The sequence below is a fragment of the Prenolepis imparis genome, unplaced genomic scaffold (assembly GCF_030444845.1).
Source record: "Prenolepis imparis isolate NDT839.2.m4 unplaced genomic scaffold, iyPreImpa1.0 SCAF_13, whole genome shotgun sequence".
In the NCBI taxonomy this organism is placed as follows: domain Eukaryota; kingdom Metazoa; phylum Arthropoda; class Insecta; order Hymenoptera; family Formicidae; genus Prenolepis; species Prenolepis imparis.
The window spans coordinates 7,748,068-7,775,968 of record NW_028141171.1 but is presented as its reverse complement, the minus strand read 5'-3'; the positions used below and the strand labels follow the sequence as shown (position 1 = coordinate 7,775,968).

General features: G+C 35.3%; 6 protein-coding genes across 12 annotated transcripts; 3 read left to right on the top strand and 3 right to left on the bottom strand.

Moving 5' to 3' along the window:
- Window positions 1-59: 59 nt before the first annotated feature.
- On the bottom strand, window positions 60-7,404 carry Pds5 (cohesin associated factor B pds5). Of its 2 annotated transcripts, XM_083052709.1 has the most exons (17): window positions 7,075-7,404; window positions 6,119-6,273; window positions 5,798-5,992; window positions 5,476-5,666; window positions 5,187-5,394; window positions 4,581-5,087; window positions 4,204-4,502; window positions 3,775-4,117; window positions 3,521-3,625; window positions 2,979-3,398; window positions 2,529-2,891; window positions 2,209-2,440; window positions 1,844-2,091; window positions 1,464-1,760; window positions 1,245-1,280; window positions 1,088-1,138; window positions 60-947 (listed from the first exon to the last, which is right to left on the bottom strand). In XM_083052709.1, the coding sequence occupies exons 2-17, from the start codon at window positions 6,197-6,199 to the stop codon at window positions 891-893; spliced, it is 3,633 nt and encodes a 1,210-aa protein (XP_082908835.1). In that variant the 5' UTR covers window positions 6,200-6,273; window positions 7,075-7,404; the 3' UTR covers window positions 60-890. The 2 variants fall into 2 exon arrangements, with proteins under 2 accessions (XP_082908835.1, XP_082908836.1); XM_083052710.1 differs by lacking the exon at window positions 1,245-1,280 and having other exon boundaries at window positions 7,075-7,403.
- Window positions 7,405-8,095: 691 nt separating this feature from the next.
- Window positions 8,096-10,238, top strand: Poldip2 (DNA polymerase delta interacting protein 2). Of its 2 annotated transcripts, none has more exons than XM_083052548.1 (6): window positions 8,096-8,325; window positions 8,672-8,833; window positions 8,954-9,053; window positions 9,129-9,470; window positions 9,564-9,769; window positions 9,839-10,238. In XM_083052548.1, the coding sequence occupies exons 1-6, from the start codon at window positions 8,249-8,251 to the stop codon at window positions 9,948-9,950; spliced, it is 999 nt and encodes a 332-aa protein (XP_082908674.1). In that variant the 5' UTR covers window positions 8,096-8,248; the 3' UTR covers window positions 9,951-10,238. The 2 variants fall into 2 exon arrangements, with proteins under 2 accessions (XP_082908674.1, XP_082908675.1); XM_083052549.1 differs by having other exon boundaries at window positions 8,097-8,325; window positions 8,672-8,827; window positions 9,839-10,237.
- A 610-nt stretch (window positions 10,239-10,848) lies between these two features.
- Window positions 10,849-13,712, top strand: LOC145944288 (bleomycin hydrolase). 2 transcript variants are annotated; one of them, XM_083052545.1, is made up of 4 exons: window positions 10,849-10,999; window positions 11,418-11,728; window positions 11,816-12,643; window positions 12,717-13,712. In XM_083052545.1, exons 1-4 carry the CDS (start codon window positions 10,990-10,992, stop codon window positions 12,930-12,932), a joined length of 1,365 nt encoding a protein of 454 aa, XP_082908671.1. In that variant the 5' UTR covers window positions 10,849-10,989; the 3' UTR covers window positions 12,933-13,712. The 2 variants fall into 2 exon arrangements, with proteins under 2 accessions (XP_082908671.1, XP_082908672.1); XM_083052546.1 differs by lacking the exon at window positions 10,849-10,999 and adding an exon at window positions 11,279-11,297.
- Window positions 13,713-13,828: 116 nt separating this feature from the next.
- On the bottom strand, window positions 13,829-15,334 carry LOC145944292 (uncharacterized protein F58A4.6). 4 transcript variants are annotated; one of them, XM_083052553.1, is made up of 4 exons: window positions 14,939-15,334; window positions 14,473-14,863; window positions 14,275-14,389; window positions 13,829-14,187 (listed from the first exon to the last, which is right to left on the bottom strand). In XM_083052553.1, exons 2-4 carry the CDS (start codon window positions 14,838-14,840, stop codon window positions 13,891-13,893), a joined length of 780 nt encoding a protein of 259 aa, XP_082908679.1. In that variant the 5' UTR covers window positions 14,841-14,863; window positions 14,939-15,334; the 3' UTR covers window positions 13,829-13,890. The 4 variants fall into 4 exon arrangements, with proteins under 4 accessions (XP_082908679.1, XP_082908677.1, XP_082908676.1 ...); XM_083052551.1 differs by having other exon boundaries at window positions 14,473-15,082; window positions 15,145-15,334; XM_083052550.1 differs by having other exon boundaries at window positions 14,473-15,334.
- Window positions 15,335-16,339: 1,005 nt separating this feature from the next.
- LOC145944295 (uncharacterized) lies at window positions 16,340-19,505 on the bottom strand. Its single transcript, XM_083052556.1, has 3 exons — window positions 19,244-19,505; window positions 18,686-18,787; window positions 16,340-18,348 (listed from the first exon to the last, which is right to left on the bottom strand). Exons 1-3 carry the CDS (start codon window positions 19,364-19,366, stop codon window positions 18,010-18,012), a joined length of 564 nt encoding a protein of 187 aa, XP_082908682.1. The 5' UTR covers window positions 19,367-19,505; the 3' UTR covers window positions 16,340-18,009.
- A 168-nt stretch (window positions 19,506-19,673) lies between these two features.
- Window positions 19,674-27,670, top strand: LOC145944279 (uncharacterized). Its single transcript, XM_083052516.1, has 3 exons — window positions 19,674-20,241; window positions 21,327-23,949; window positions 24,223-27,670. The coding sequence occupies exons 1-3, from the start codon at window positions 20,161-20,163 to the stop codon at window positions 25,053-25,055; spliced, it is 3,537 nt and encodes a 1,178-aa protein (XP_082908642.1). The 5' UTR covers window positions 19,674-20,160; the 3' UTR covers window positions 25,056-27,670.
- Window positions 27,671-27,901: the final 231 nt, after the last annotated feature.

Genomic DNA, 27,901 nt, shown 5'->3' with positions numbered 1-27,901 from the left:
AAAGAATCTAATGTAAAAATGAATGCAATAACGATCAAATGCGAAAGAAAGAGTACATCTCAATTCAAGAAATATATTGTTGTATAATTTACAAAAAATTTTCAATTTATATATATATATATTTTTTTTTTCTCGTTAATAAAAAAAGAGAGATTACTTGGAATCAATCCTTTTCTGTTAATGAAGTAGTGGACTCTTTACTTTTCCAGAAACTCCCATATTTTTTTTAGCAGCTTGTTAAGACCGAGAGCAAAAACTAAAAATGAATGGAACAAGAATAAAGAGAGTGAGTTAAAGAGAATTAAAACGAATGATTTTTCATCAAAACTTGAGCGCACTGCTATGTCGAAAAGAACTTAAAAATAAAACTTGCTTATATATATATATATATATATATATATATATAAAAAAAGGATTTTCTTTCTGTTAATGAAGCAAAATCTTTTTTTTTTAACGAAAAAACTATATGACTATCTAAAAAAATTGTTTATCATAAATTATGAAACATATTCCTGTAGTTCGAAAATTAACGAGAAATTCAAATATATTCAAATTCAGTATTTGTCAATAACGCAAAACAAATTCACGAACTCATGTTTACCTGTGAGAAATTGATAACATTTTCGTTCCATTTTTTTCTTTACTCACAAGTTATAAGTCCAAAGAATTTTCTGCATTATAAGTCTGACATTAATTGTGTCATAATCTTAATATCTTATACTCTAAAGATACACGAACGACTTAGGTTTATTAATCGTTATACATAACCAAAATATTCTGTTTTCTAATTTATAAAGTATTTTTTAGATCCTTTAATTTTTTTTTATCCTCACATATTCTTTAAGTCTTTCCCCATCCCAATGTTCCCCGGGTATAGTCCAATCACTGAATTATTTATTTACTTTATCTGACTCCCTTAATGCCCTCTTTGCCGGTGGTTCCTCAATCTAAAAATAAATGAAAAATAAGATTAGAAAAGATATTTTGTTAATATTTTTATATTAATATTCGCATTTTATATTAACATTAGTATATTAACATTTATATTAACATTATATTAATATTTGCTTTAAAACAAATCAATTACCTCCTCTTCTAAGCCAGGTAATTGAATTCTGGTTTCAGATGCTTCAGCAGGCTGCAAATAGTTTTACTTAAACAATCGAACATATTCACATCTAAATAGGATAAAGGAAAAGGTTTTTACAGGATTATACATTATTCTACCATTACATCCAAGTTACCTGTGCATCAATACATTCCATTTCTCCAATTTGCAGCTTGAAAGTATTAAAATTATACATATACGAACAATTAAATATATAGTATTTCAATTAATTTTTTAATCTACCATCTAGTCACATAATTGACAGAAATAATATGATTTATATTTAACTACGAATTAAATTTTGAGGAAACTAGATATTCTCTCTACGATAGAATTATTCTAAAAATCATCTTACTCTGGCATCTGTTTCATTAGGTCCAATGCCTACTTCCTTCTGTTGTTTGGACTTGGTTCTGCGTTGTGATTTCTCATTGACTGAATGTGTATTGTGGAATGATCCCTTTCCTTTTGGATTCGTCATATTCACTTGCAATTCCGCGGGTAAATAATTCTTAGTATTGGCTACCATGTCGTCCACTCGTTTGAAGTACATCGTGGGTATTCGTGTCTCGCTTGGAAACTCCTTCATGTCGAAATTGGTAGTCTTTGTGTATATTACATTCATCGCCAAGTCACAAACGGCCCATAATTTCTATGTATGTGTACAAAAATAAAAAGTTTATCGATAAACTATTTTATTAAAGAAGAGGGTCAAATCTAATTTATGATAATTACATAGTTCATTTCGTTGCATTCAGGTTTGAGCGCGTCCTTATGACTCTTCATACGTTCCACGAGATTTTTGTAAAATCCGTAACAATAATATTCGTTCTTTATAATGAGGGGTTCCAAAATGAACCAGAGACACTGTTGAATAACTTTTAACTGGCTGACCATTATGTGGCTCGTGAATTCGGGATCATGCGCAAGAATAGGTACTGCGAAAACTAGCATGTAATCCGGCAAAATATGGGGCAATTGACCTGTGAAATTTTGAAATAACAAGAATTTTTAGAGTAATGAAATAGTAAAAGCAATACTAAATAATTTATTAATTTTTAAATAATTTTCCGACTATCCTTTACTATTTAATCTCTTACCCATAGCTCGCTCGATGGTACCCAATGAAAGTGTCTTCACGTAATCCCTCCTTTTATTTATATCTGTTTGCATATATGTCTTCAGCACACACTTTAATCTTTTGTCTTGTTCTTGGCCAGCTAGAGCGTAATATCCCATGAAATCCAGTGGCAAACATTTGTTTGGAATTCCTCTTCCAAGACCTTTGTGCAATTTACCACCGAAAGCTTCTCTGACTTGAGGAACTTCATCCTATATAGAGTAAATAAATTTGATTAATTATAATTAATTTTTTTTATTATATTAAACGTAAAAAAAGATGAGTTTGTATCAAACGCACCACCATAAGTTGTGAAAGATTGTAGAATTGTTCGGCAGTAAATTGATCTCCGACGCCTTTCTGCTCGCATATTTTCAACATTGAACAACCCGCTTGCAATCGTAACCAACTCATTTCAGCTTTACTTAGTCGTCCCTGCGACAGCAGATCTCCTTTATTCACCATGAAGGCATTCAGCATTCTGAATGTCTTTTGCGCCGATAACACGTCGCTCTTCAATCCTAACAGCCAACGCGCCATGCACTTCAAGCCTTCCAATCTGCATCGCGTCTCTTCGGGTAATTGATCTTCCCTGCACCAATCTCCCTCAATAGTCTCGGAGGTTTGCTCGCTGCTTTCCTTCACTAGTAATTCTTTAACTATCTGCAGAAGTGAAGATTATATCTCATGTATAATAATAGTGTAAATCGCCCAGAAACTCGTAAATGTTACAACTTTGTTTTCACTTACTTTTCTGGAAACCATATTTTTTATTTGTATTTGATATTTGTCTGGCAAATTATATGCTATGTGACCTAACGTAACTATAGACGTTCGATAATATTCCGATGTTGGTGTTAGCGTGTTCTTAATTCTCTCGATGATTTCGGGGAAGATAGTGTCGTGAATGTTGGTCATATTAACGAATAAACATCTCACGGCCTGCTTTGCCTGCTTTGGTGTTCCCGTCTCGGCGAAGTTTTTGCATATTGGCACCATAAGATTCATGATATCCGGTGCTACATCGCACAGAGGTTTATACTTTCCCAAAAACGTGAAGATGGAGAGAACTAATGGTGCTACCATCTCGTCCTCTAATTCAAGTAGATTGACCAGTTGCATCAAGATATCGTTATGCAGAAAATGCGGACCGAATACAAACGATAGCATCTAAAAAATTACGAATAATGTAGGCCTCAAATTACATTATAATTTTAATTTATTAAAAATGTGTTTTAAAATTACTTTATTTATAAACATTTATATTTAAGAATATAAAATTGTCAACTTACCACTAATAATCTTAACCCTTTCTCCCCAGCATTATTTGGGTTAAGGCCAACCTCTTCTATCACGTTTCCTCCCTTCAAACAATCTAAGACGTATCCGATCAAAACCTAAAAAATTTATGCATATATATATATATATATATATATATTTATTTGTTTATTCGTGTATGTGTGTGTGTATGAATATATATGTTGAATGTGTTCCTTCATAAATAATATATATATATAAAATAGACTTTCAAAAATAAAATGCTTACCCTAATCGCCTCTTCATCAATCATAACAGAGCTTACTCTTTCGAGTAACATCTTAATTGTGTTGTAATATAGATTAGTCATAACAGGTTGTCCTAATTTTTTGAGGACTTTAGTTATTGTATCAGCACATTCTTTGCACGAGACATTCGGTTGTACAATTGTCTCCATTTCCTGCAATAATCTAGGTTCTTTCTTCATATGATTGCTAAACTTTTGAAGAAACTCTTGCACTTTCATAGGGTCTGGCAAAAAACGCGATATCTGATGAATCTTCGTCACTAATTCGCTTTTAGCATCTGTTTTCTTCACGATGTCTATCCATTCGACTACTGCTCTTCGCACACTGAGTATATACATAATAAATTTGTATCAAAATGAAAAAATTTTATGGTCATATATAAACTGAAACAATTAATGTATAATACATACGCAAGCTGATGCTTCTGAAGTTCCACAAAAGCTTTGGAAGCATGATCATCAATTGTACCTAAGAGATGATACAATTTCTTCATTCTTTCCTCAGCTGGTAGCTGATAAGGTACTAAGCATGTATTTAGCAATCTCTCCACTAACAATCTGTCTTCCATGCCTGCCATATAATAACCATGCAAAATTTTATCTTTTATCCAAATAACTGCTTTTTTTGTTGCCTGTGGCACATCCGAATCATTCAGATGTTTCTTGTATATCATAGCCAAGCCAGACATCGCCTCTTTTCGTATTTTAAACTGAAAATGTAATCATTAATAAGCCAAAAGTTATAGTGTTTAAACTTTGTAGACAACTTTATAGACTTAATATTTTACCTTTTTGTCCAATGTTCTTTCTTTGACAAATTCAAGTAAATCCTCACTATCTGACACAACTTCAAAGTCTCGTCTGGCAGTTGTTACAATAGCCATTACGACTTCGTAACGGACACTCTCATCGGCGTCGTGTTGCCTTAATTTCAAAGTATCTGTGATATCCTTCCTCAATTCAGGATGATTTAGCAAAAAATGCATCGAATACTGCACACATTTAATACGAATGGATACGCTAATATCGTTAAATCGTCCTAGAAATGCTCTCCATAACTGTGTATGCTGTACAGCCAATTGCGAACCCTTTTCGGAAAACATTCTCGCTAGCAATGCCACAGCACCCAATCTTTCAGTCTCAGAGGAGGATTTTAATTTGCATTCCAATTGCGGAAGGACGGACAGCAAGACACTCGGACATATGTGATTCAACTCATAAATCAGATCATAGACCTTCTTGCAAATCTGCAAACTTTTTTCCTCCTTGCCCAGTATCAAGACATGATTGAAGAACTGTAAAAAGTGTACAATATGTGTGTTTAGCATATTATATGTTCCAGGAATGCATACATATGTTTATTGACAGAAATATTTTATGTTCTCACTACTCACTGCTTGAATGTACGGTTCTAATGTATCGCTGCATTTGATCACCAACTCTTTAGCAAGCAAATATGCATTCTTTTTCTGCGTTTTGTTTGGCTCTACAATATTCATGAGTATAATATCTAGAAGCTCATTGCTGACAATATCCGATTCGGTAATCAGTGGACAGAGAACATCTAGCATAAAGCTTTTAACTTTACCAGAATGTTCATCACTAAAACCAGAGATTGATCACATTATATTGCAGAAATTTTAACAGTTGTTCTCTTTTTTTTTCATTTCCAGATATACTCACTTTACAATTTTGAACACGAGAGAAAATAATGCACAAAAAATCTCTTGGCAATCCTCTAACTCAAAGCACATATTAAATGATTTAACATAAGCCAAATTCTCAAGCAGATAAAAGTACCTCTTAAAGGCAGGATCTTTAGGATCTTTTAAACCTGCCAGTTGTTTGATAAGAAATAGGAATATTGTCTTAACCTAAAAAAATCACATTAAAAACAGCAATGTTATACTGTTCTATACAATTAATTTAAATTTAAATTTAATTTATATAAATATAAAAATTATTCGATATATATATTGTTATTAATTATAATTCATATTTTTACCTGTTCAGCATCTTTATAAGGAGCTTCTGGTGCGTAAACTCTTAAAACATCTGCAATGCAGCAAGCAATTAGTAGTTGCACATCTTTACTCTGATGCATTAAAAAGTGCTCTTCTGCCAAATGTAGCGCAAGTGGAATATATTGTTGGTACATTCCTTCATCTTGTCCCATAGCTTGTAGTGTATGCGCTAATGTCTATATAGTTTACATTTTAATGTTATATATATATGTTATATATATATATATATAATTTTATAATTATTAATTATATTAATTATACATATTTATCATAGTAGCATGAGATATGCTGCGCAATTGTACCTTAAGTCTCCTGATTAATTCATCTGGGCCTAAATCTTCGCTAACCGATCTGCACCCTGCTGGGTATACTATTTCTGACATGATGGTTACTTGATAAACCAACCGAATGTAACAAGCACTTTACTTTTAATGTATTCTAAAACACGGTCCAAATTCTGTAATAAAATGTCACTTATTTATCCAACATTTCATACAATATGTAGCTTAAGTTTAAAAGATTTAAAATATAGGAAAAACATGATTATAATATTTTTAATGATTTTATTTCCTTTGCAGATCAGGTTTCAGAAAATACAAATGAATAATATTTGAAGAAAAAACAAGTGAAATTTGCATTTATATGAGGTTGCCAAAAGTTTTACATTTAAACTTTCTATACATGTCGTATTACGACATAACATATCTAAAAACATTTGTGTACTATAACAGTAAATATGTTACCATAAGCTATATTTGTGTGATATATTTTAAATATATACAAGGGATTAGAGCAAAAGAACGAATTGTGCATTTCCATATATTTTAGAACAAGAGTATCAATGTGATAATGATTTAAATACTACAACTCTGTCAATCTTTGCAGACCTTTTTACGATACATTCTTTAATGTATCAATAAAACATATCGAGGAAAGAGTTTATTTTCTGAATACAGGCGAACAAAAGTGTATTACCGAAGAAAATATATTAAATCTCAATTTCATATAAATACATTAATTAGGCGTACCGATTATTATTAGAATCTTTTTAACTTTTTTTTTCGTATATACATAGAGCACTTTCAACTGAAAAGTTATCCGATTGGTTTCGAGGTTATGTGCATTCGCCGTGCACGTATACAAGCCACGACGTAAACAAGATTCTGGCGTAATGAAATTCGCGAGGGGCTCGGAAAGGGAGGAAAAGGTCGCGGCGGAAAAGAGGACGAGCGATATCGTGAATACGGTGAAACATTACCTGGAGCTATGCATAGGCCTGTGACACTGAAAATATCAATAAAGCAAATATATCCGACGAGGGGGGACCCGCTGCACAAGACAGTAGACCGCTTCTTTCGGAGAGTTCACTGTCCGCGGGCGAACGTGTCGCCAGTTCTCGACCCCCTTAATTCACTAAGTGCACGTATATCGCCGGCAACATAATTTCCGCGACTTCCTCGAAACACTTGGCATGATCAGAACGGCGAAAAGTGTCAGCGGTGAAACGGTGGCGGAGTCGCGGTCTTAATACGCGGTTAAGCGTGTCAAAGGACGCGAGTCGCTCGTCGTGAAGTTGGCCGATTTACGATGCGATGCGTCGCTACATCACCAAAGAGTTGAGTTCGAAAATTTATTACTCCTCGGAGCGTGAGGTGAGCGCACGATCGGCCAATCGGGACGAGGGAGGCGAAAGTTGCCGCGTCCCGATTGGTCGCCGCTTCTCCCCCGACAGGTGGATCTTCGAACGCGACCCCGTCCCAGCCTGGCTCCTCGAATCCTATTGGTCGACGCCCGGCGACGTACAGCGTGAAGTTGCTGCCGCTCCGTACGCGATTTATCTCGAAGTCGAGGCTTCTTTACGGGTCGTTTTCATTAATTCGCAAGTTGCAATTGTTGTTTAATTGGAAGTAGCCAATGAGATGTCTTTTTCCACAGAGTTAATTTACTTATATTAAGAATTCTTAAATCATATTTCTTGAATTACACGTTTTATACGTATTTTTTTTAAATTAATTAATCCGACAAATTCCAATTGATTGAATTCAAAATGCGTCGCATAATAAGGCCGATATTACATTTGTCGTGCGACAAACTTTTTAAGCGCATTGATTGGCTGCAGTATAGAAAATTTCTCAAGTCTCTATTTTGTAGCCAATCAATGAGCTTAAAAAGTTTGTCGCACGACAAATGTAATATCGGCCTAATAATGGCTCTTCGATATAACTCTTTTTTCATCACAATCGATTTTTCCCCTACCTAGTGTATACATATATGTTATGTCAGGTGATATATATAAACAGCGGTATAACCTTCGGTGTTCCGACATGCTCGGAACAAATCAGTAGAGATGTCAACACGGCAGCGACAGATGTTCGCAATTTTCTATTCAACCACGTAAATCTCTTCGATCGGCATTAATTTCCGGCGCAAGTATGGAACTTATGCGAAATCTGACAAAGTCGCTCCTGAAGGTGCCTGCAACATGCTCGCAACACGCGCGATACATCAGGTACCGAAACGTGATGGACGCAATTTCTTATTTTTACCTTGTATTAAGCATTTCGATTAATTCTGCCTTACCGTAAATAAAACTTTGATTTCAAAGATTTCATCTTTGTCTACTTCGTCTACTATTATAAACTGATTTCCATTTATTCATTTATATTTATATGTAAGACTATAAGAAAAGATGGAAACTTTTTTACTATTCTAGATCCATTAATTCAAATAATTTTTGTAAAATGTGAAATATCTCTTTGTTTATAGTGTTGATTATAAATTATAAATGAAAAAAAAGAGTATTAAAGAATGTTTAATTATGTACGCTTAATATATATAATTCATTATTTTTGTAGATTGGCAGAAGTCGGTAAATTGGAAACACCAAAGTTACAGGGAAAGTACGAGTCAGGTCAATTGATTTTGCACAGGGTCTTTGGTTATCGAGGTGTGATTTTATTTCCGTGGCTGGCAAGAGTATATGACAGAGATATATCCAATAAAAAGGACGAGTATGTGTTAGTATTTATAATTACATGCCTAAATATCTCTTTAAGTGCTTTATATATATATATATATATATATATATATATATATAAATGTATATATATGTATAATTTGTACATTTATTTGTACAGGAAGGATAACAATTCGAGCAATGTTGATGATAAGGAAGTTAAAGGCAGAACACATGCATTTTATCAAGTTTTAATTGATCAACGTGATTGTCCTTACATAGTAAGTAAAATTTAAAAAATTGTGACTGATTTCCACATGCGCAAATCATTGATTATATTTCTGCATATTATCTAGCGTGCCCAAACAGAAGCAGTAACTTTTCTGGGTAATCATGAGAGTAGCCGCAGCTTATATGCTATTCCTGGGTTAGATTACGTCGCTCATGAAGATGTATTACCATATACTACAAACGAAAAAGCGGCATTGCAACACGAATTGTTTGATAAATTTCTAAATTATCATCCGGGCAAAGAACCATGCTTTGTAGCACAAGAAACTCTTCGGGCATGGCAAAAGAAGAATCATCCATGGCTCGAGTTGTCGGACGTACATAAAGAAACGACTGAAGATGTTCGAATTACTGTTATACCATTTTATATGGGTTGCAGGGAGAGCCAGGCCGCTTCTGTATACTGGGTAAGTCAATGTAATGCTAAATTTTTATTTTATTATATATAGAATAGATGTGCAGTTGATAAATCTGAATTTTTACTTATTTCTTGCATTCAGTGGCGCTATTGTATCCGATTAGAAAACTTAGGTGATTTGAGTGTGCAATTGCGTGAAAGGCACTGGAGAATATTTAGTCTATCAGGTACGTTAGAAACTGTCAGAGGAAGAGGTGTAGTGGGTCAAGAACCTGTGCTATCAAAAACTTCACCCGCTTTTCAATATAGTAGTCATGTGAGTTTGCAAGCTCCTAGTGGTCACATGTGGTAAGCACTGATTAATTAATTTTTATCAATATGGGTTGCTTCTTGATTATTTATTTAACAATTCTTTAGGGGAACATTTAGGATGGAAAGAGAAGATGGACACACATTTGATTGTAGAATACCACCATTCTCTCTAGAATCAAAAGCAGAAGAATCATCCACGCCTAATGTAGAGATCTAATTTCTCAGATGAAAACAGAATGAAATAATTATAAGTGACTAGTTAGTTAAACATATAACAATTCTTAGGTAATGATATTACAGATTCAAGTGCAATCTGCGAATGGATAAACTTGACTAGTGAATTTTGTGATAACTTTTGAAATCAATTTCTACAAGCCAAATTTAATAAAATTGAAGTGTATATATTTTCTATTTTCTTCCAAAATCTTGCTAAAATCTACGTAAGAGATAGAAAACATGATTTGTAGTTATTTATTTTCTAATTATTTTTGAGTGAAATTTGTTAAAGAGATTTAAAAAGTTACATAATTATTCACTTTTTACAAATAAAAATGCAATACAAAAGAAATATTTTGTCAACATGTGCGTTTTTTGCAGTTTTATTTAATAGATAGAGTTAACTTTATTTTTTTTTAAATGGACAAGACATTAAAAATATGTTAAGCAAAAAAAAATTTCTGAACAAATCAATATTAGCAAGAATTATAAACTAACGAGAGACACACATTTATACAAAAGAAAGGAGGATTTTACACATATACATATATATAATTTTTATATAATATATATATATATATATATATATATATAAAAGAAATGTCACACGTCACTTTAATCCCGTGATTGATAGTCAAAGTAAAATCATTAGACTGCTAATATATAATCTGCATACATTTATTATCTTAAATTTTTTAAATTAGAGTCTGTCTCTTTTTATCTTTCTGACGCGATTTATATGTATGTACAGACTCTATATATATATATATATATATACACAATTATTTTTAAGCAATAAGTAATTATGAAAAAATATATAAAATCAAAACGTAGACATATATTTAAATCGGAGCAAAGCAACTTGTCAGCTGATTGGCCAATCCGCAACCATCAACCGTATCTCCAACTATAAAACCCAACCGAACTCCCGACTCCCGACTCGTAGTGTAATACGGCCTTTAAGCGCAGCGTGATACAACTTTTGGCGTCACCTGAGACTCTGAGACGTGAATTGCTAGAAGTTTGCTATAACAATTACAATGGTTGTTTGTAAGTTACATACATCGAAAATTCTTTATCGTAGAAAATATTCAATATAAAATATTAATCTGAAGAAAAGAAACTTGCGAAAGATGCGAAATCTAATATGTATGAGTGTAACTGACCAGCCTTAACCTTTCCGAATGTACCCGATTTTTTGCTTCGGAACAAGCCACACCCCTCTAGCGCTGTTAATAATTTTAAAATCAGTCTATCTGCGTATTCATTAGTCCTTATCAGACCACGCGATTATTATTCGCAGTATCTTCGTAACACGCATTATCACTTACGTAAATAAGTGTTCAAGGTCGTGACAAAGATATGATAAAGTATTTTTTGTTCGTCGTAACGGATTTGTAGAAGAATTCAAAATTGCATATAGCTATGGTCGTAGAATTTACTAAACATTTTTTTTTTCTTTGAACAGGTCCTCTAACCCAGGAAGTTCTTAGTCAGCTACGTGCAAAATTTTATGCCGACGATCGTAATGTGTTGGCGCAAAATGTCTGCACGAAAACGAATCCCATCGAAGCCTGCGCCTCGAGGAAGATCTTGGAGGAGGCCTCTCATGTTTTCACCCATAAAATCGAGACTGAAGGCAAACCTGTAACTAACCAGAAAAACTCTGGAAGATGCTGGTTGTTTGCCATCTTAAATGTCATGAGGACTGGCTTCATGAAGCAATATAATTTAGATGAATTTGAGTTTAGCCAGGCTTATTTGTTCTTTTGGGATAAGGTATGTATATGCCATTTACAATCAATAGTTTTCTTTTTTGTTTTATTACATATTCAAGTATTACACGCAATAATATTTTCCTTACAGGTAGAACGTTGCAATTATTTTTTGCATAATATCGTGAACACCGCAAAACGCGACGAACCGGTCGAAGGCCGATTAGTTAACTTTTTATTAACCGATCCGACTTCCGATGGCGGCCAGTGGGATATGATTGTGAACCTGATAACTAGATACGGTGTCGTACCGAAAACATGTTTCTCTGAATCGTACAGTTGCGAAGCCAGCGTTCGCATGAACAGCCTGTTGAAGAGTAAACTGAGAGAGTATGCCAAAGCTCTGCGGACCATGATCGAAAATGGCGCTTCTGACGAGGAGTTGAAGACGCGGATAAACGAGCAGATGACAGTGATTTACCGAATAATCGGCATTTGTCTGGGTATACCCAATGAGAAGATTACATGGGAGTACTATGATAAATCTAAGAATTACAATTGCGTGGGACCTATTACGCCATTGGAGTTTTATGAGAACTATGTGAAACCTTATTACAATGTGAACGATAAAGTATGCTTGGTGACCGATCCTCGACCAGGTAATCCTTATGGAAAACTGTATACTGTGGATTGCCTGGGAAATGTCGTAGGAGGGAAAACTACTCACTACAATAATCAACCAGTGGAATTGTTGATGAAACTGTGCACCGAGAGTATCAAAGATAACGAGCCTGTTTGGTTTGGCTGCGATGTTAACAAAAGATTAATAGATAAGCATGGTATCCACGACTTAAAAACTTACAACTTCGAGCTGATGTTTGGCACGGATATTCATCTTGGACTTTCTAAGGCTGATAGACTGCTCTATGGGGATTCCATGATGGTACATGCAATGGCTTTTACAGCTGTTTCAATAGATGTAAGTATTTTTGCAAATAAAAGTAATAATTTTTACTAATAGGTTATTTAACATGTGAATACTACTTTCTTAGCGAGACGGTAAGATAAAAAAATTCCGGATAGAGAATTCATGGGGTGAGGATCATGGGCAAAAAGGTTATCAGGTTGTATCCACTGAATGGTTCAATGAATTTGTCTTTGAGGCGGTCGTAGATAAAAAATACGTACCTGCAGATGTTCTTGCTGTATTCAATCAGGAACCTTTCGTTTTGCCCGCCTGGGATCCGATGGGCACACTCGCTCATTGATGTTAAAAGTAGATTTAATTAAACGCAGTGGCAAGCTGTTTCATTTTACAGATGAAAGATTTGAGGCATAATATGAGAAATGAGATATTTAATAACAATTCCGGATGCAGCGAGTGTACAAAATACAGATATTTTATACCTTACAAAAAAATGTAGTAGTATTGATAAGTGGCTTTGTCATTTATATGAATTTCAAGTCTATCTCTTCTTTATTCAGTATACGAGGGCAATTTAGTTCAATTATCAAGACTGAGAAAGAGAGAGTAGAATGTATGAGTTACCATATTTAAAATTATGAATTATTTTATTTTTTACACGTGCATAAAACTGCAGTTTCATTTATATAACATATTTGCTAAAGCATATTGATTTGCTCTGTCGTATCACATATTTTAATAGGCAGTGATACATCAATCTTATCAATGTTTAACTAATATAGCAAATGCAATTTATAAATATCCAAATAATTATTTCATTATTTCGTTTTGAATACGATAAACTACATCAATATCTCATACAACCAAAACTAAATATACAAACTTGTGCAAACAATTTCATGTTATATTACATACCTACAATTTGAAAAATTTTCATTATTTAAATAAGTGCAGTAATGTATGATGTAGTATAGAGGCACTTATACCTCTGTATATGTTAATTTGAAAATTACATGCACATATTACAACATAAAGCAATAGAAAAAGTATAAATATATATGCGCGTGTGTGTGTGTGTATAGATATGTCAAATTTATAATAAAACTTGTCAATGATTGAAAATTTTTGCTCAATAAGCCATTTTGAGTTTATATTACTATCTATTGTTTTCTGCTGGTATCATAAGATAATATACAAGACTTATTTTAATTAAGACGGGAATTATAGAGAATTGTGTGATTGCAAAATATAGATAATATATTATTAACATGCTTAGAAAACGCATACAAAGTTTAAAGTTCCTATGTTTTTAAAGATATATGCAAAGTTTTAAGGGGTACAGATTTTTCTTTTTTGTATTGTTCATAACTATATTGCAACTTGGCCCAGACACCTCGGCACATGTTTTGCAGACGCACATCCTTCTCTCTGAGTGCAAATTTGTAAATTCTTAGTATCATATATTTTGGAGTAGTAAAGCAACCACGTTGAATTAAGCTTAAAGCAGAATATAATCTGCAACGAGCGACAAGAAGAGGATTGTCAATGCGTAATGCTAATTCATATTGTCTCACTGAAATTTTGCCTGCCATTTCAGCCTATGTGAGAAATGTTATAAATTAATTAGAGCATATATATATATATATATATATACTATATGTAACTTGACAAAAGCTGCAACTTACACAATGTTCAAATTCTTCTCCCAAAGCAGAAAATGCTCCTCCCAATGTGGACAACCAAGACATAGCACAATCAGCTTCTTGCCTTTCTAGAACCATTTGCATTAATCTATTGTTCCTAAGAAAATATAAATGTAAAACAAAAACTGCTTATACATATAAATTTGAACATTTTATTATAAGATCATTGATAAAACTTGCCATTTGTAATCTAAAAATTGTTTTTTCGGCATTCTCAATCTTATAAATATTATCTGTATATATCCTTCGTCAAATGCTAAGTTATTACATGTCCGCAGAAATGCTTTCAACACTTTCATAGCATTTTTACGATAAACAAATGATTTTGATAACGTTACAATGTAAGCTGAAACGAGGTAGGAATTCAGTCCCTTTGCACACAAACAAACTGGCTTTGCTATATTTCTATATGTATTTTCAACATTATCCCCTGTAGGTCCTTTAAACCGTTCACTGACATCGTATTTACATACAGTTTGTAATCTGACAATGACATCGTTGAAAATCATGTTATCTCTATATATAATCAATCGCAGACGAACATCCATTTCTCGTCTTAATTTATGTAACTCTATAATATTTTGCAGCGTTATTGCACTGGGTACCTTCATATCATTCAACGCTCAAATTTATTAATTGAATTTACCGAGATGGTGGTTCTCTATTTAGATTTTTATGATTAATTAAAAATTGTTAAATCCAAAATTTATTTAAATCCGGGCTTTATAAATAAATATGTGCGTGAGAGTCCCAGTGTTTATATTCCATTGACGATTACTCGAATCGGCTTCTGAAATAAGGTTATGCTATCGTAATGTAAACGTGCATGTGTGTGTGCATTATATACGTCACATGCAGTCGGAAGTCAGTTGAGAATCGTCTGTAAACGTGATCACTGGGAGAAGCCTTCATTTGCGCACAGTACAATTGCACACGTTGCAATTGCACACCGTGCTATTAGACACAAAGTTGCGCACAGTTCTTTTGCCCACAGTTCTTTTGCGCACAGTTCAGCCAGTGCAGGAATAGAAAACAAGCCTTATATGGTATAGCACAATATATATACTACTATTGTACATACAATATATATATATATATATATATATATATCATATTTATAAATATTATTTATGAATTTTTCCTTTTTTTGTGTGTGCTTTCATCACTATTTCAAATGTCGCGCTTCGATAAGCCACACCAATATGGCGCTTAGTGTTCCCCCCTTACGTCTGCCTGCCAGGCAAGGGGGGTATATCCTCCCTCCTGTTATTTCTTACCTCCATGGTGTGCAATTGCAACGTGTGCAATTGTACTGTGCGCAAGTGAGCCTCTCCCGATCTGGTAGCGAATTCGAATAACCTATATGTAAATATTTTCATGATAAAATAATTAATGCATGCTCTACTAAATAACGTGACAATACATCATTATTGGGTTTCTTAATTCTTTAAAATGTTGATATCTTTTTATATTGGATAACTTCATGTATAGCAGCCTTTAAGTTATGCACTATATATGGGTTGTCCGAATTTTCGCTATAAATTTCCCTAGTCTATTATCGCGTTACTTTATCTTGTGTGTGGCTGCACTCGAGACGATTTTCTATACGAATATTTATCCGGAGCGAAAAGTTTACACACGTGTCGAAAGTGGATTATTTAAAACAGCCGCACGATAAATCGATAAATCAATAAACATCGTCGACAATAATAACTTGGACGAAAGGTTATATGTTTTCGCGCGTTTCTTTTCGCATCTCGTCAATTATTTATCAGTCGTATTATTATCTATATATATGTGTATTGTGTGAAACGACGTTTATATACATCTCAAGATTCTATATTTAAATGAATGAAGAAAGTTCCCGATATATCGGCGTTATATATTCCAGAAAAATGTTAAGGTACGATTTTAGATAAAAATTTAGTTCAAGGTTCTTTTCTACAACGTTCAGAGAGAGAGAGAGAGAGAGAGAGAGAGAGAGAGAGAGAGAGAGAGAGAGAGAATGCATTTTAAATATTAAATCAACGTCAAGATTTACATTTCGGTGATTAAGAATTTAATTACAAAATAACGTTACACACAGATATCTTCGAGAATAAATTACATCATAAACAGCAACAATATTGACAATATATACGTTATTATATTCATGATGGAATATGTGTGTTTGTATATGTGTACGTATACATGTATGTGTGTGTGTGTGTGTGTGTGTGTGTGTGTGTGTGTGTGCGTTTTGCTTAAAATCGAATATAGCTTTTAAAATATTGCTTGTACGACGTAAACGTCATTAAAAACGTTATTATATTTGAATAATATACATAATTTTTTTATATATATAGCGATAGATTATATTATTTTTTTGCAATATACATATTTCTGCGGTGTGAGTATATATATAGAGAGTAGAAGAATTTAGATGTGCAATACATGTATAAAGAGCTTAACCCTCTGTGGATTATTATTATTTGAGAATAATATATCGTGTGTAGAATGTATTTCTTATAATAAATTCAATGATTGTACCGTCATGTGGAGCTCTGTTAAATACTTAAAAAAATATAAAATAAATAAATTTTATTTTATTTTAAAATTTTCGTAAAAAAAAACTGCGCTTCATTCAAAAACGAGAAAAGATATAATGATTTCATCCAAAGAGGGTTACAAATATCTCGAATCCCGAGTCACCGTGTCTTATAAGAAATAATCGAAAGCAAGGCACTTAATACAATTTATGTTTCGAATTTTAATGCAATAAGAAACGGCGAATATGTATCGGCTATAGCCGCTATATCTCGCTATATATGTATATACGTATATATTATTACGTATATGTATTATTACACGTCGCTAAACTTAAATATAGGCGGAATAAGACAAAACTATTTGATAATAAAATATAATATGTATCCGCTGTTCAGTATATTATTTTACGCGGCGTTAGAACTTAGATCTAGAAAAATAGAGCGCAAACTATATATTTGATGATAAAATATATATGGTTTCTAGGAGATCATAATATCTCTAAATCGATGTAAAACAATATCACATTATTTGCATAGTAGGAAAGTTTATCACCGGTTCGATTCGCCAACTGCATTTTTTTTTACACCTGATATGTCGATATTGTCAAGGATCTAAGCACAAAGCCTTCATTGCCAGAAATACATTCGTGTCTCTACAACAATACTAAATTTATCAACAATATTCGTGTATATTATACATTTTATAACATATGTATTATTATAACAATATATATTGCGCTTTCAGCGACAAAGAGAACGTCGCGCTATATATGAAATAATCAATAACAATCACGAGAAAAATATCAATACTCGATGTAACAATTAAACTTTATACACGCAATTTAACAGTCGCGAGTCTATGCGAATTCTCATGTAATATATCTGGACGCTCATTGCTTATTATCTTTTTTTATAGAATTATATACGGCATCTTTCCCTACAAAACTGTAAAATTTATGCCAAGAAATTTCTTGGAAAATTTCTCCGTTAATACTTACACAATTAACACATTTGTAAAATATATTTTTATACGGATCTTCTATACATTTAAAATGGAAGATACGAATTATATAATTTAATCGATAACCATATCTTTTATACGAATTTATCGTCCAGCCGAGGTCCGTTAATTAATAATTTATTTCGTTAATTGTAAATCGATGCAGCAACGACTTTTCGGAGGTTCCAATTACTTCAGGAACTTCCGCATTTGCTTCGTCTGATGCTGCATACTATATTGAGCGTTTTCAGCATTCGTGATAAGAGAATCAAGCTTATCTAGATGAGACCCCATTTTCTGACTGAGATCGATTTGTTTCGGCTGAACATCGCTGTTTGCAGGATCGCCGGATGCTGCGATGTCATCGGACGTTTCTACCGTCATCACCTCATCCGCTGCGGGTCCTGGTCCTGGTTCCTTCTGGATCTCCTGATTATCGGGATTCGGCTCCTCGGGCTTGTGATGCGGCGTACCACTGCGAGAGCTCACCTTCCCTTTGAGCAACGCTCCCAGACTGCCGCAAACTGTCTACAGAATTTTACTTCAGGTAAAAATTTCTCTCTTCATATATGCGGTGCGCGCAATTATAAACACGTGTAATATCGATTAGTTATAACTTGTCGGTATGCGTAAAGAGTTACGTTGTTACGATTTCTGCTTGAAATAATTTGTTTAGCCGGCCGATAAAATCAAAGTGTAGCGAGAAAAAAGGCGTTATCAGTTTGCGACCGGGTAAGGATATAAAGCATTCCGTATCGGTCGTAAAAATTCCGTCCTATCGTTATGACAAAATAATAATTAATTCGAGCGAACATGAGCGAAATGAGCGCGCGGACCTGCTCAACAATTAATTATCCTAAGTCACCTTGAATCTATTGAGCTTCTTCTGCGTGGTGCTCAAAATGCTGTTCAGCTCCTCCAACCCGCCGCCGACGCGTTTGGCCGTCTCGTCCGCGTAATCCAAATCCTGAGAGATAAAAATCGTCGTAAGAAGAATTATACTGTGACACGCGCAAACATAGGCGTTAATGAACTCGTGATTCGACGTCAGCGATTTATTCCCGACAATCTGGCTTGCACGTGGACGCGCAACTCGATTCTGCCGCGTAATGTCTATCGCGAACACGATATTGATGTAAGTGCATTAGCCATTCATAGATAGGTACGTGAGGGGATGGATGAATAAAAGAAGAGAAATTACACTATACGCAAAATGTAAATTGTTTCAATCTCTCTTTCGATTGACATTTTAGCGTTTATTTATATTGATTTGATGCGTTCGACTTTAAATTTTTATTAATTTGTAATTAATAGGAAACGCATTAATATAATTAGTTATAGTAGATAAAAATTTATTATTCTCTTCAGACGTTCTCAGCTTTTATTTTGCGAATTTTTAGCCGTAGTTTTTAAATACGATTACCTGTAATGCACCGTCGTCATTTTCATTCTGCGCCGCCTGTGTCTGTCTCCACTCCTCCTCGGTCGGCTTCGTCAAGCCCAATAATTCTGCCCTCTCACAAGCGTGCTGATAGTCCTCAGACATACTAAGTTCTAGCTATATGACAATGGGCTATACCCAGTCGCGAAGACTATCGGAGACTATCGTCGCGACGACGAGGCGAACGATCGTTCGCGAGTACTCTCGGACGCGAAATTCCGTTAAAATTGCTGCGCACCCTTAGCATGAGACATGCATTACTCGGGGAATCCATATTAGGATAGAAACTGCGCAAGCTCGACTGTCGAGGTGGGCAGAAGTTTATATAAAACTTGTATGGAGCGCTTGCGTTCGCAAACTGTGCTATTTTTCATCTTGTCGAAATGATGTAAATTAATTTTAATCATATATTAATTTTCAGGACAACAGACTGTATATATTAAAAAATAGAAGAATCGATTAATATATATAAATAAGAATGTTTTCGAAAGTCTCCAAATTTCGAAAAGCTTTGTAAAGCAACTATAATAACGATAAATAGTATAATGATAAATATAGGGTAAATTACAAATTGGAGAGTTAGATATATACAATTAATTATAAAAATATATTTTATAAGTATGTCGATTATGAGAAAAAAAAGCATCAGATCGTGAGATAAGTATGAGTGGAACTCGAGTTTTCAGGACGGCGCAACATATCGTCGCGATAACGTGTGCTCATATAATTAATTTCAATCCCATCGATACTAGTCCACACAACACTGCCACACACGTCCTCACCCACGTGCACATCGTAAAGACATTCATGTGCACCTTATATAAGCTACGCGACAGCTTGATCGGTTTGCATTGTTGTCGGAGCGAACTGCATCGTCTCGCGAGTGACTTGCGTGAATTATGGCACTGACAATGTCATCTCAGTTCGTAATATGGGGAATCGGATGCACTTTGACCATGCTGCTTGTGTTATCCGTGCAGGTGAGATAGGGATGTTTGACCTTATCAAAACGAGTGAAAAAATAAAGGGATAAAGAGAGATGAGAAAAAAGAGATAATGACTGGAGATAATAATAAGAGAAAGATTTGTAATATATTTAAGTTGCGTATTTTTATGAATGTAAAAAGAATTATAATTTTAAATCTTTTTATCAAAATTTTTTTATATTGGTTAGTTGGTTAACATAAAAGTTTTATAATTACAGTTTTTAATATATTAACATGTTGTATTATATATTTATATATAATGTTTTTAATTTTTAGAATGAATCATTGCAAGTATTATACAAACAATTGTAGTCCAATTGTAGTAAAATCATCTAGTTACAATACGTGACAAGAAAAAGCGAAGGATTACGTTGATCTATTTTTTAAGATTTATTGCGTTATTGTTTGTCAAATTAAACACATCAACTGTCAACGATATCAACCTCGAAATGAATAACAGTATTACTAATATCCGCGTCGTCGTCCCAATATTGCCGACGTGTTATCGAACGGGTTAACAACGAGAACGATGCCCGATATAGGTCATTAAATTTTTCGTGACTCTCGCAATAATAGACCGGAGAAAATAAAAGAAATCCACGGATAGCCATAGAATTTAGGAAATTAGTCGATAACATTATTAGCTGATCGCACTATCAGTTTTCGTATCAGTAGCGTCAAATTAATCACTGACCATGTTAACTTGATTTTTTTAAAGCGGATTCTTCATCCTATTAAATTTCTTTTTTGAAAAGTACCAACTTTTAAATTTTATTTTTTAATTTTTCTGCATATAATGTTTCCATACGCAATATAATTTATTACTACATGCAATAACGTAAAAAATGTGTGCATTCATATATAAGAATAAAAATGAAATAAAAGTAAGATACATATACATAATAAATTAAGAGAAAATAAATGTTATTAATGATTAATATAATTTTAATGTATTTAATTATGCTAATAAGTTAATTAAGTTTATTAAAATATGTTAAAACGTAAAAAAAGGGAGAGACTGCTTCGACAATCTCTCTTTGAGTGTTTTAGGATAGAAATTCATTTCTCAATTTCTCTAGGCGATCGACTATGAAGTTCATAGACACGATGTAACACCAACGAAATTGAACGGCAAGATAATCTTAACGAATCGTGATCTTCTCGAGCAATTAAATCTTGTCGCACCGAAAGAGAGTTACACATTGCAAGAGGGCACAGAGCGATTGCTGTATTTTGGTGCACTCCTGCGAACGCGACTCCTTGACACCTTCGGGAACCTCCTGTACATCTATTACGATGACTTCAGTATAGCGGAAGTGCAGGCGTTGCACAAGGTCTATCAAGAGATCTTCGGGCGACGATACGATATATTCAACCTGGTCCCCGCCATTCTGAGGAACCCGGATACAAGACCGTCAAAGATCTGCGCCGGAATTTACACCCATGCAGAGCCCTGCCTGAAGAGTAGCGCCAGCATATGTCGTAGGATCAGACCGCAGCACGATCTTCCGCATCCTGACGATCTCAGCACGCCCGCTTTGAACGTTACGTATTTAGCGTATCGTTTGTCTAAGATATCGAGGCAATACCTCGGAGGATTTTCCTTAGCGGCGTTATTAAAGCTCCTACAGCGAGAAGTGCTGACGATCACGCCCGATCTGTTATCCGGACTTCTTTACAACGCGAGATACGATCATTTCGATGATGACGTTCGTCTCGCCGAGCGAGAGCTCGTACAATCTCTTCGCAAGATCGCACATACTACTGAAATTTCGATACCATTGCCGACAGCAGAGTTAAAGAAATTTCGTACTGTGAATTCCTTCCTCAAGTATTATGTCAATATATACGCTGAAAAACTTTCGGACGATAATCTGAAGAGACACGCGTTCCTAATCGCGAAACGCATCGTCGACGACGTCGGTACGATCGATGAGAATATTTATTTACTTGGTAACGTCTACGAGAATAAAACGATTCACATCAAGTACCTCTTTGATCTTGTATTGCCCGATGACCTACTCGACAATGATGTCATCGAGGCTAAGAAATATTTGGTGAAGAAATTAAACGAATTCGACGTGGTGGAGAAATATCTCAAGGTACAAAAATATCAGCAGGCCACACCGGCTCAGTTGACGATGGAGATCACCGGACAGCTGAAGGATATCGATTTCGCCAAGAGTATTGCGATATCTCTGCGAATACACGCGAGATTTTGGCGCAGCAGTTATATGATCGAGAGTCTCGGTGAGCTGCTAGAGCTGTTCGACGCCTACGAAAATCTACGACAAGTGCCGCTCTACGACGACCTGATGGAGAAGATCGACAGAATCAAGGAAAATCTGAGGGATATGAAGGACATCCCCGTTGAGATTCTCTGCAACGCTCCACGAGTTTGTCTACAAATAGGTCTGCAATCGGTTTTATACTGCAAATATGTGAGTTTTGAAATTAAGGAGCTCATTAGGGATTTCTTTAAATTGAGCAATATGTGTGTGATTCCTGTGTACGTGACACAAGAATCGAGACGTACCGTGGATATTCCTTTCAAGATATCGAGAACGCGTTTTTCAAAAATTGCAAACATAGGCGCCATATGGAATACCGAGAGGAAAACAACGAAGATTAAACCGACGACAATCAGCGAAACTACGACTCAAGCTAGCATAATTGATGAAAGCTCTAGCGAGAGCGAAAGTTCAGAGAGTTCTGAATCTGAAGAAACTACGGAGTCGGTTGAAATATCTAACGAATCTACAGAATCTACCGAATCTATCGAAGTTTCAACAGAGTCCGAAACGGAAGAGAGTACGGAATTTACGACGACAACTACTGTGACAACTGAACATGTGGCGCCTATCTTGACAACGACGATAATAGATAAAACATCAACGATTCAAGAAGAGACAACCACGACCGCAACAAGTACAACAGCTGCGACGACTACAGTATCACCTACAACAACAACAACATTACCTACAACGATTACAACATCGCCTACAATAATTACAACGTTACCGAGCACAACAACATTGCCTACAACAACTACTACAACATCACCTACAACGACTACTACAACATCATCTACAACAACTACTGCAATATTACCTACTACAACATCGCCTACAACGACTACTACAACATCACCTACAACGACTACTACATCATCGCCTACAACGACTACTACATCATCGCCTACAACGACTACTACATCATCGCCTACAACGACTACTACATCATCGCCTACAACGACTACTACAATATTACCTACAACAACTACCACATTGCCAACGACGACGATCACAACATTGCCCACAACGATCACTACAATAGGGCCTACAACTACCACAACATTACCCACAACGACTATTACTTCTACATTATTTACAACGGATACTACGACAGCAAGAACAGTGGTACCAATCGACTTGAAATGGAAGATAAAGAAGAAGAATATATTTACGTTGGATATCCACAAGGAAACTACGCAGAGTTTAGAATCGCTTACTACAACTGCCTCGACGAAACCTTGCGCGTCTAATGAATGCTCCAGCGAGCAAAATTCGGAGGAAACTAGCGAGGAAACGACGACGACGGCTACGCAGGCTTCGACTCTCGAATCTACAACATCTCCTGAGTCAACGACTATTACCGAAACGACAGTGACGACGGAATCGAGTGAAATGCCAGTCACAAAAGGTAAATAAAATAGTGTTTTACGCAATAATAATGCGAGATAAAAATGTTCATCATATATATCATTACTGTAGAAGAAAAAAAATGCAATTTTCAAGTTTTTTATATTATTATTCCACATTTCGATTCAAAAATATTTTTTATTGCGTTATATATTTATTCACGTACACATACATACACTCACGCGCACATTAACATATTCTAAACATAGCTATATAAAAAAAATCTTAAGATTAATATTATGAAATGTAATGCAAACAATGTCGTCTTGTTTAGAAGCATGCATATCCAAGAGTGAAAGCATCGAGGTATCAGGAACATCCTGTGAAACAAGCTGCGACTCCGTGGTGGAGGACTGTGATAAAGACACCTCTGAAAAAGTAGAGAATCACACCGTCAAGTGTTCCAAAGTGCGCTGCAAGGAGAAGTCTCCAGAGATCTCTTCGGAATGCGAAACGGAGACCGACAAGAGTTGTGATTGCGTTTCCAAGGAAGAAAAAAGCGCAGAATGTATAACGTTGTGTTCCTCGGACTTGGAGAACAGTTCGTCGTGCGAGGAAAGGCAGACTGATTGCTCAAAGTCGAAAGTGCCGACGGTTAATCTGAAACTCGAGCGCACTCGAAAACGAGGCATATGCGAGATTCGGGATCCTCATCATCGGCGCCAGATGAAACGGCTGGCAAAGATGCGGGCGATCAGTGCCGCTGTCGCGACGTCGCACGCCGATATTCTCGGGTCAAAAACACCGCGGCATCGAAATCGAATCGCGAGCAAGAAGCTATACAATCTATTAGTCGCCAAGCTCTCTGATGCCAAGGATGCAAGATCCAGCAGGATAGCAGAATACTTGCTGAAGAGACCTTTCAGCAGGCTGAGCAGAAATAAAGGTGCAAGTCGGAAACATCGCAAGCAACAGGAAAAAATTTACAGATTAAGGAGGCTGGCTAGAAAACTCAGCAGAAAATTGACCGGAAGGACGTCGATGCATCGATCGAAAAGTACAAAGCTTCATCAGGGTCGAGAGATCGAGAGGATATCCGGAAACGCGAAATCGATCAACGCGGCAACGCATAAAAATATGGTACAAGATTGGAATTTGTCGATTTAAAATTACGCGTCACTTTTGTTAATAATATTATAGCATTATGTTATTATATAAACGATCGGTATCGAGTGTATATTATTACTATTCGCCATGCTGCGTTTATCTCGAATATTCCGTCCTATTTATCCGATACGAAAAATATTGAGAGGAACGTAACGAAATTCATTCTCTTCATTTCGAAGGAAGTAATTATGTTCGAGACAAGAGCGTTTGTCGAAGTCGATTGTTTGATCTGAATATTTTAATACTCTATATTTAAAATTCGAAGACTATCGCGATATCTTTTTTCGTATGCTTTATAAAATTATTTTTTCCACTCTTATTAAAAGCTATTTTTCGACGAGGAACTAATCGATTAATCTTATGTTAATGAGGTTTTTATCAGTGATTCAGGCAACGATCTCTGATATTACGGTAGAAGCATTTCTAAACATCTTAAATCAATCTTAAAAATTTCGACGAGTTTCGTAAATATGGTGCTTGATAAAGACATATCCAGTCATTAAAAATAATAACTTTGTAATTGAATGTTATATTGAAGATATACAAGTGCAATAATTTTCTTCGCATATTAAATATCTATTTGTTAGACAGATGAAAAGTTAACAAAAAAATTTATAAAAATTGCACAAATTATTGAGAGAGAGGAAGAGTAGAGAACTTAATAGAAGATGCGATTATTTGGATATATTTATATGGAATCTGTATTTGTTTCTCTTAGATTTAGGCCCTTTTTTTTAGCACAAGCATCAAATAAATACTCGTTAAATATATTTTCGCTTCGTACCGAGGCAACAACGAGGTCCGGCATGAGTGTCGTAAACGGATAAGCGGGGCGAACGATAGAACACAATGAGAAGTAAATTTGACATGGCCAGTGCGCGGCGCGTAATCTGTCTTATTAAACGATCCCGCTCTCGCACGGTGAGCGATTACATTTGAATTTAGTTTACGCTCGAAATAAGCGCCGTGTCGCGCTATCGGCCAATTAATTCTCCATCCCCAGGAGACCTTTACGACCACGGCGAATCCGCTTGATTTTATCGAACGTTATTTTGCAACGACGCACAAAAGTAATATATTTTCCTCGCAATCGAGATCGCGTGTTTCTCCTCTCAATCTTCGCGATCTCGGAATCGCCGGACACGCGACTCTAGAGTTATACTGCGAAAGAAACTCGGACACTTTCACCTGTCTTACAGCGAGGCGAACACGCGCTTGCATTTTCCAGCAAACGTAAATATTTCACCCACGCGGCTCGCATTCGCGAATAGAATAGAACGCATCAATATTCGTGGAGGCAAATTGAGAGAGCCGTCTGTGTAATTTTTCTAAAGAACGGGAGATGTAAACGTTTCGCAAAAAAAAAAAAAAAAAAGAGAGAAGATAAATTGCCGAATGGTGAATAATTACTAACGATATGTTATTCTTAGAGGCGAAATAAAGCTACCACCGCGAATTCGAACGAGACTTTGCGCGAGTTTACTTTTTGTATAACATATAACACTTCAAAGAAGTTACTTTTTAATGAACAAATTAGGGATCTTTCTTTTTTGTCAGAAATTATTATCAGAGAGCCTTTATTTTTTTATATAAAATATTTCACCGCTTTTTCTTGAGAGAGCTTATCGCCTCAATGCGACATTTATCCTTCGTCGGCCTTGTGGCTGCGAGAGAGTATGCGAATGCAAGTATCGATCCGTGATTATGTAGCGCTTGAAATTCTAAGGACCTTGCCTTGGAAAACGCGACACGTGCGCGAAAGGAGAAATCGAGACAAATTGTCGGTATAATCTCAGTACACGCGCCAGACTGATATTTGAAATATCGTTCACATTGCGTAGACAATGCGTCCGATGAAGCGTATTCACACAGCGTACAAATGCATCCACACACAAATATACACACAAACAAATACACATGCGTTGACCTGCCACGAGCTAAATAGAATCAAATGGAAAGGAAATCTTAAGGGAATATATGAAGGAAGAGCTTTATATTATCGAGAATCGCTTTGTAAAATGTAAATTACTTTGCGCAAGTATTAATCTACACTATATCATAATATTCCTAAGTGTCAGCCATCATTCATATATGTAAGTCCATTGAATAAGCGATCGCGTTTTAGATGCGATAGAAATTTTCCGCTAAAGGATTTTATAATTTATGCGAAAGTTTACGACGCGTCATGGCGGATAGATTGACATTTGCGGTCGCTTGGTGGTCACAAATATCTTTAAATAGCTATAACCAGTTGAAACTGGTTGATTCCTAAAATACGTCGACTGTCCCGTGTTCGACAGAGCATGCAAGTTGTTTTTTTATGAATTCATTTGACATCACGTGCTCCTCCTATAAATCGCCTTTTGCATGCGCGCGAATTGATTACGCGCGACATATTTGCGGTGCTCATTAACTTCTGCGGCTAACTAACACACCGCGCTATACAGTCGGCTCATGTGACCGGCAATTTGTATATCGATGTGACAAATTGCGATTTGCACAGGCGGCAGGATACGTCATCGCGAAATTCCAGAAAGGTAGAACGGATATGTGATTATTGTACACGGTAAAGAGTAAATAAATCGCGATCACGCGCTGTTCTACGCAAAAAATAAAAGATCTTTCGCGCGCGTGCACGAGTAAATGCAATTAGAATATATAGAAATTAACGAAGTATCATTACATATATATACAATATATAAAAAAATGCGATTATCCCTTTTATTTCATTTGAGTAAAAAAATCACTTCATCCTCTGTGCGAGAATTTTGAGATATATACGCGCGTTGCCTCTTGTCTATCTAAATATCTATCTGCCTACACGCGGTTCTTCCCGAATATAAAAT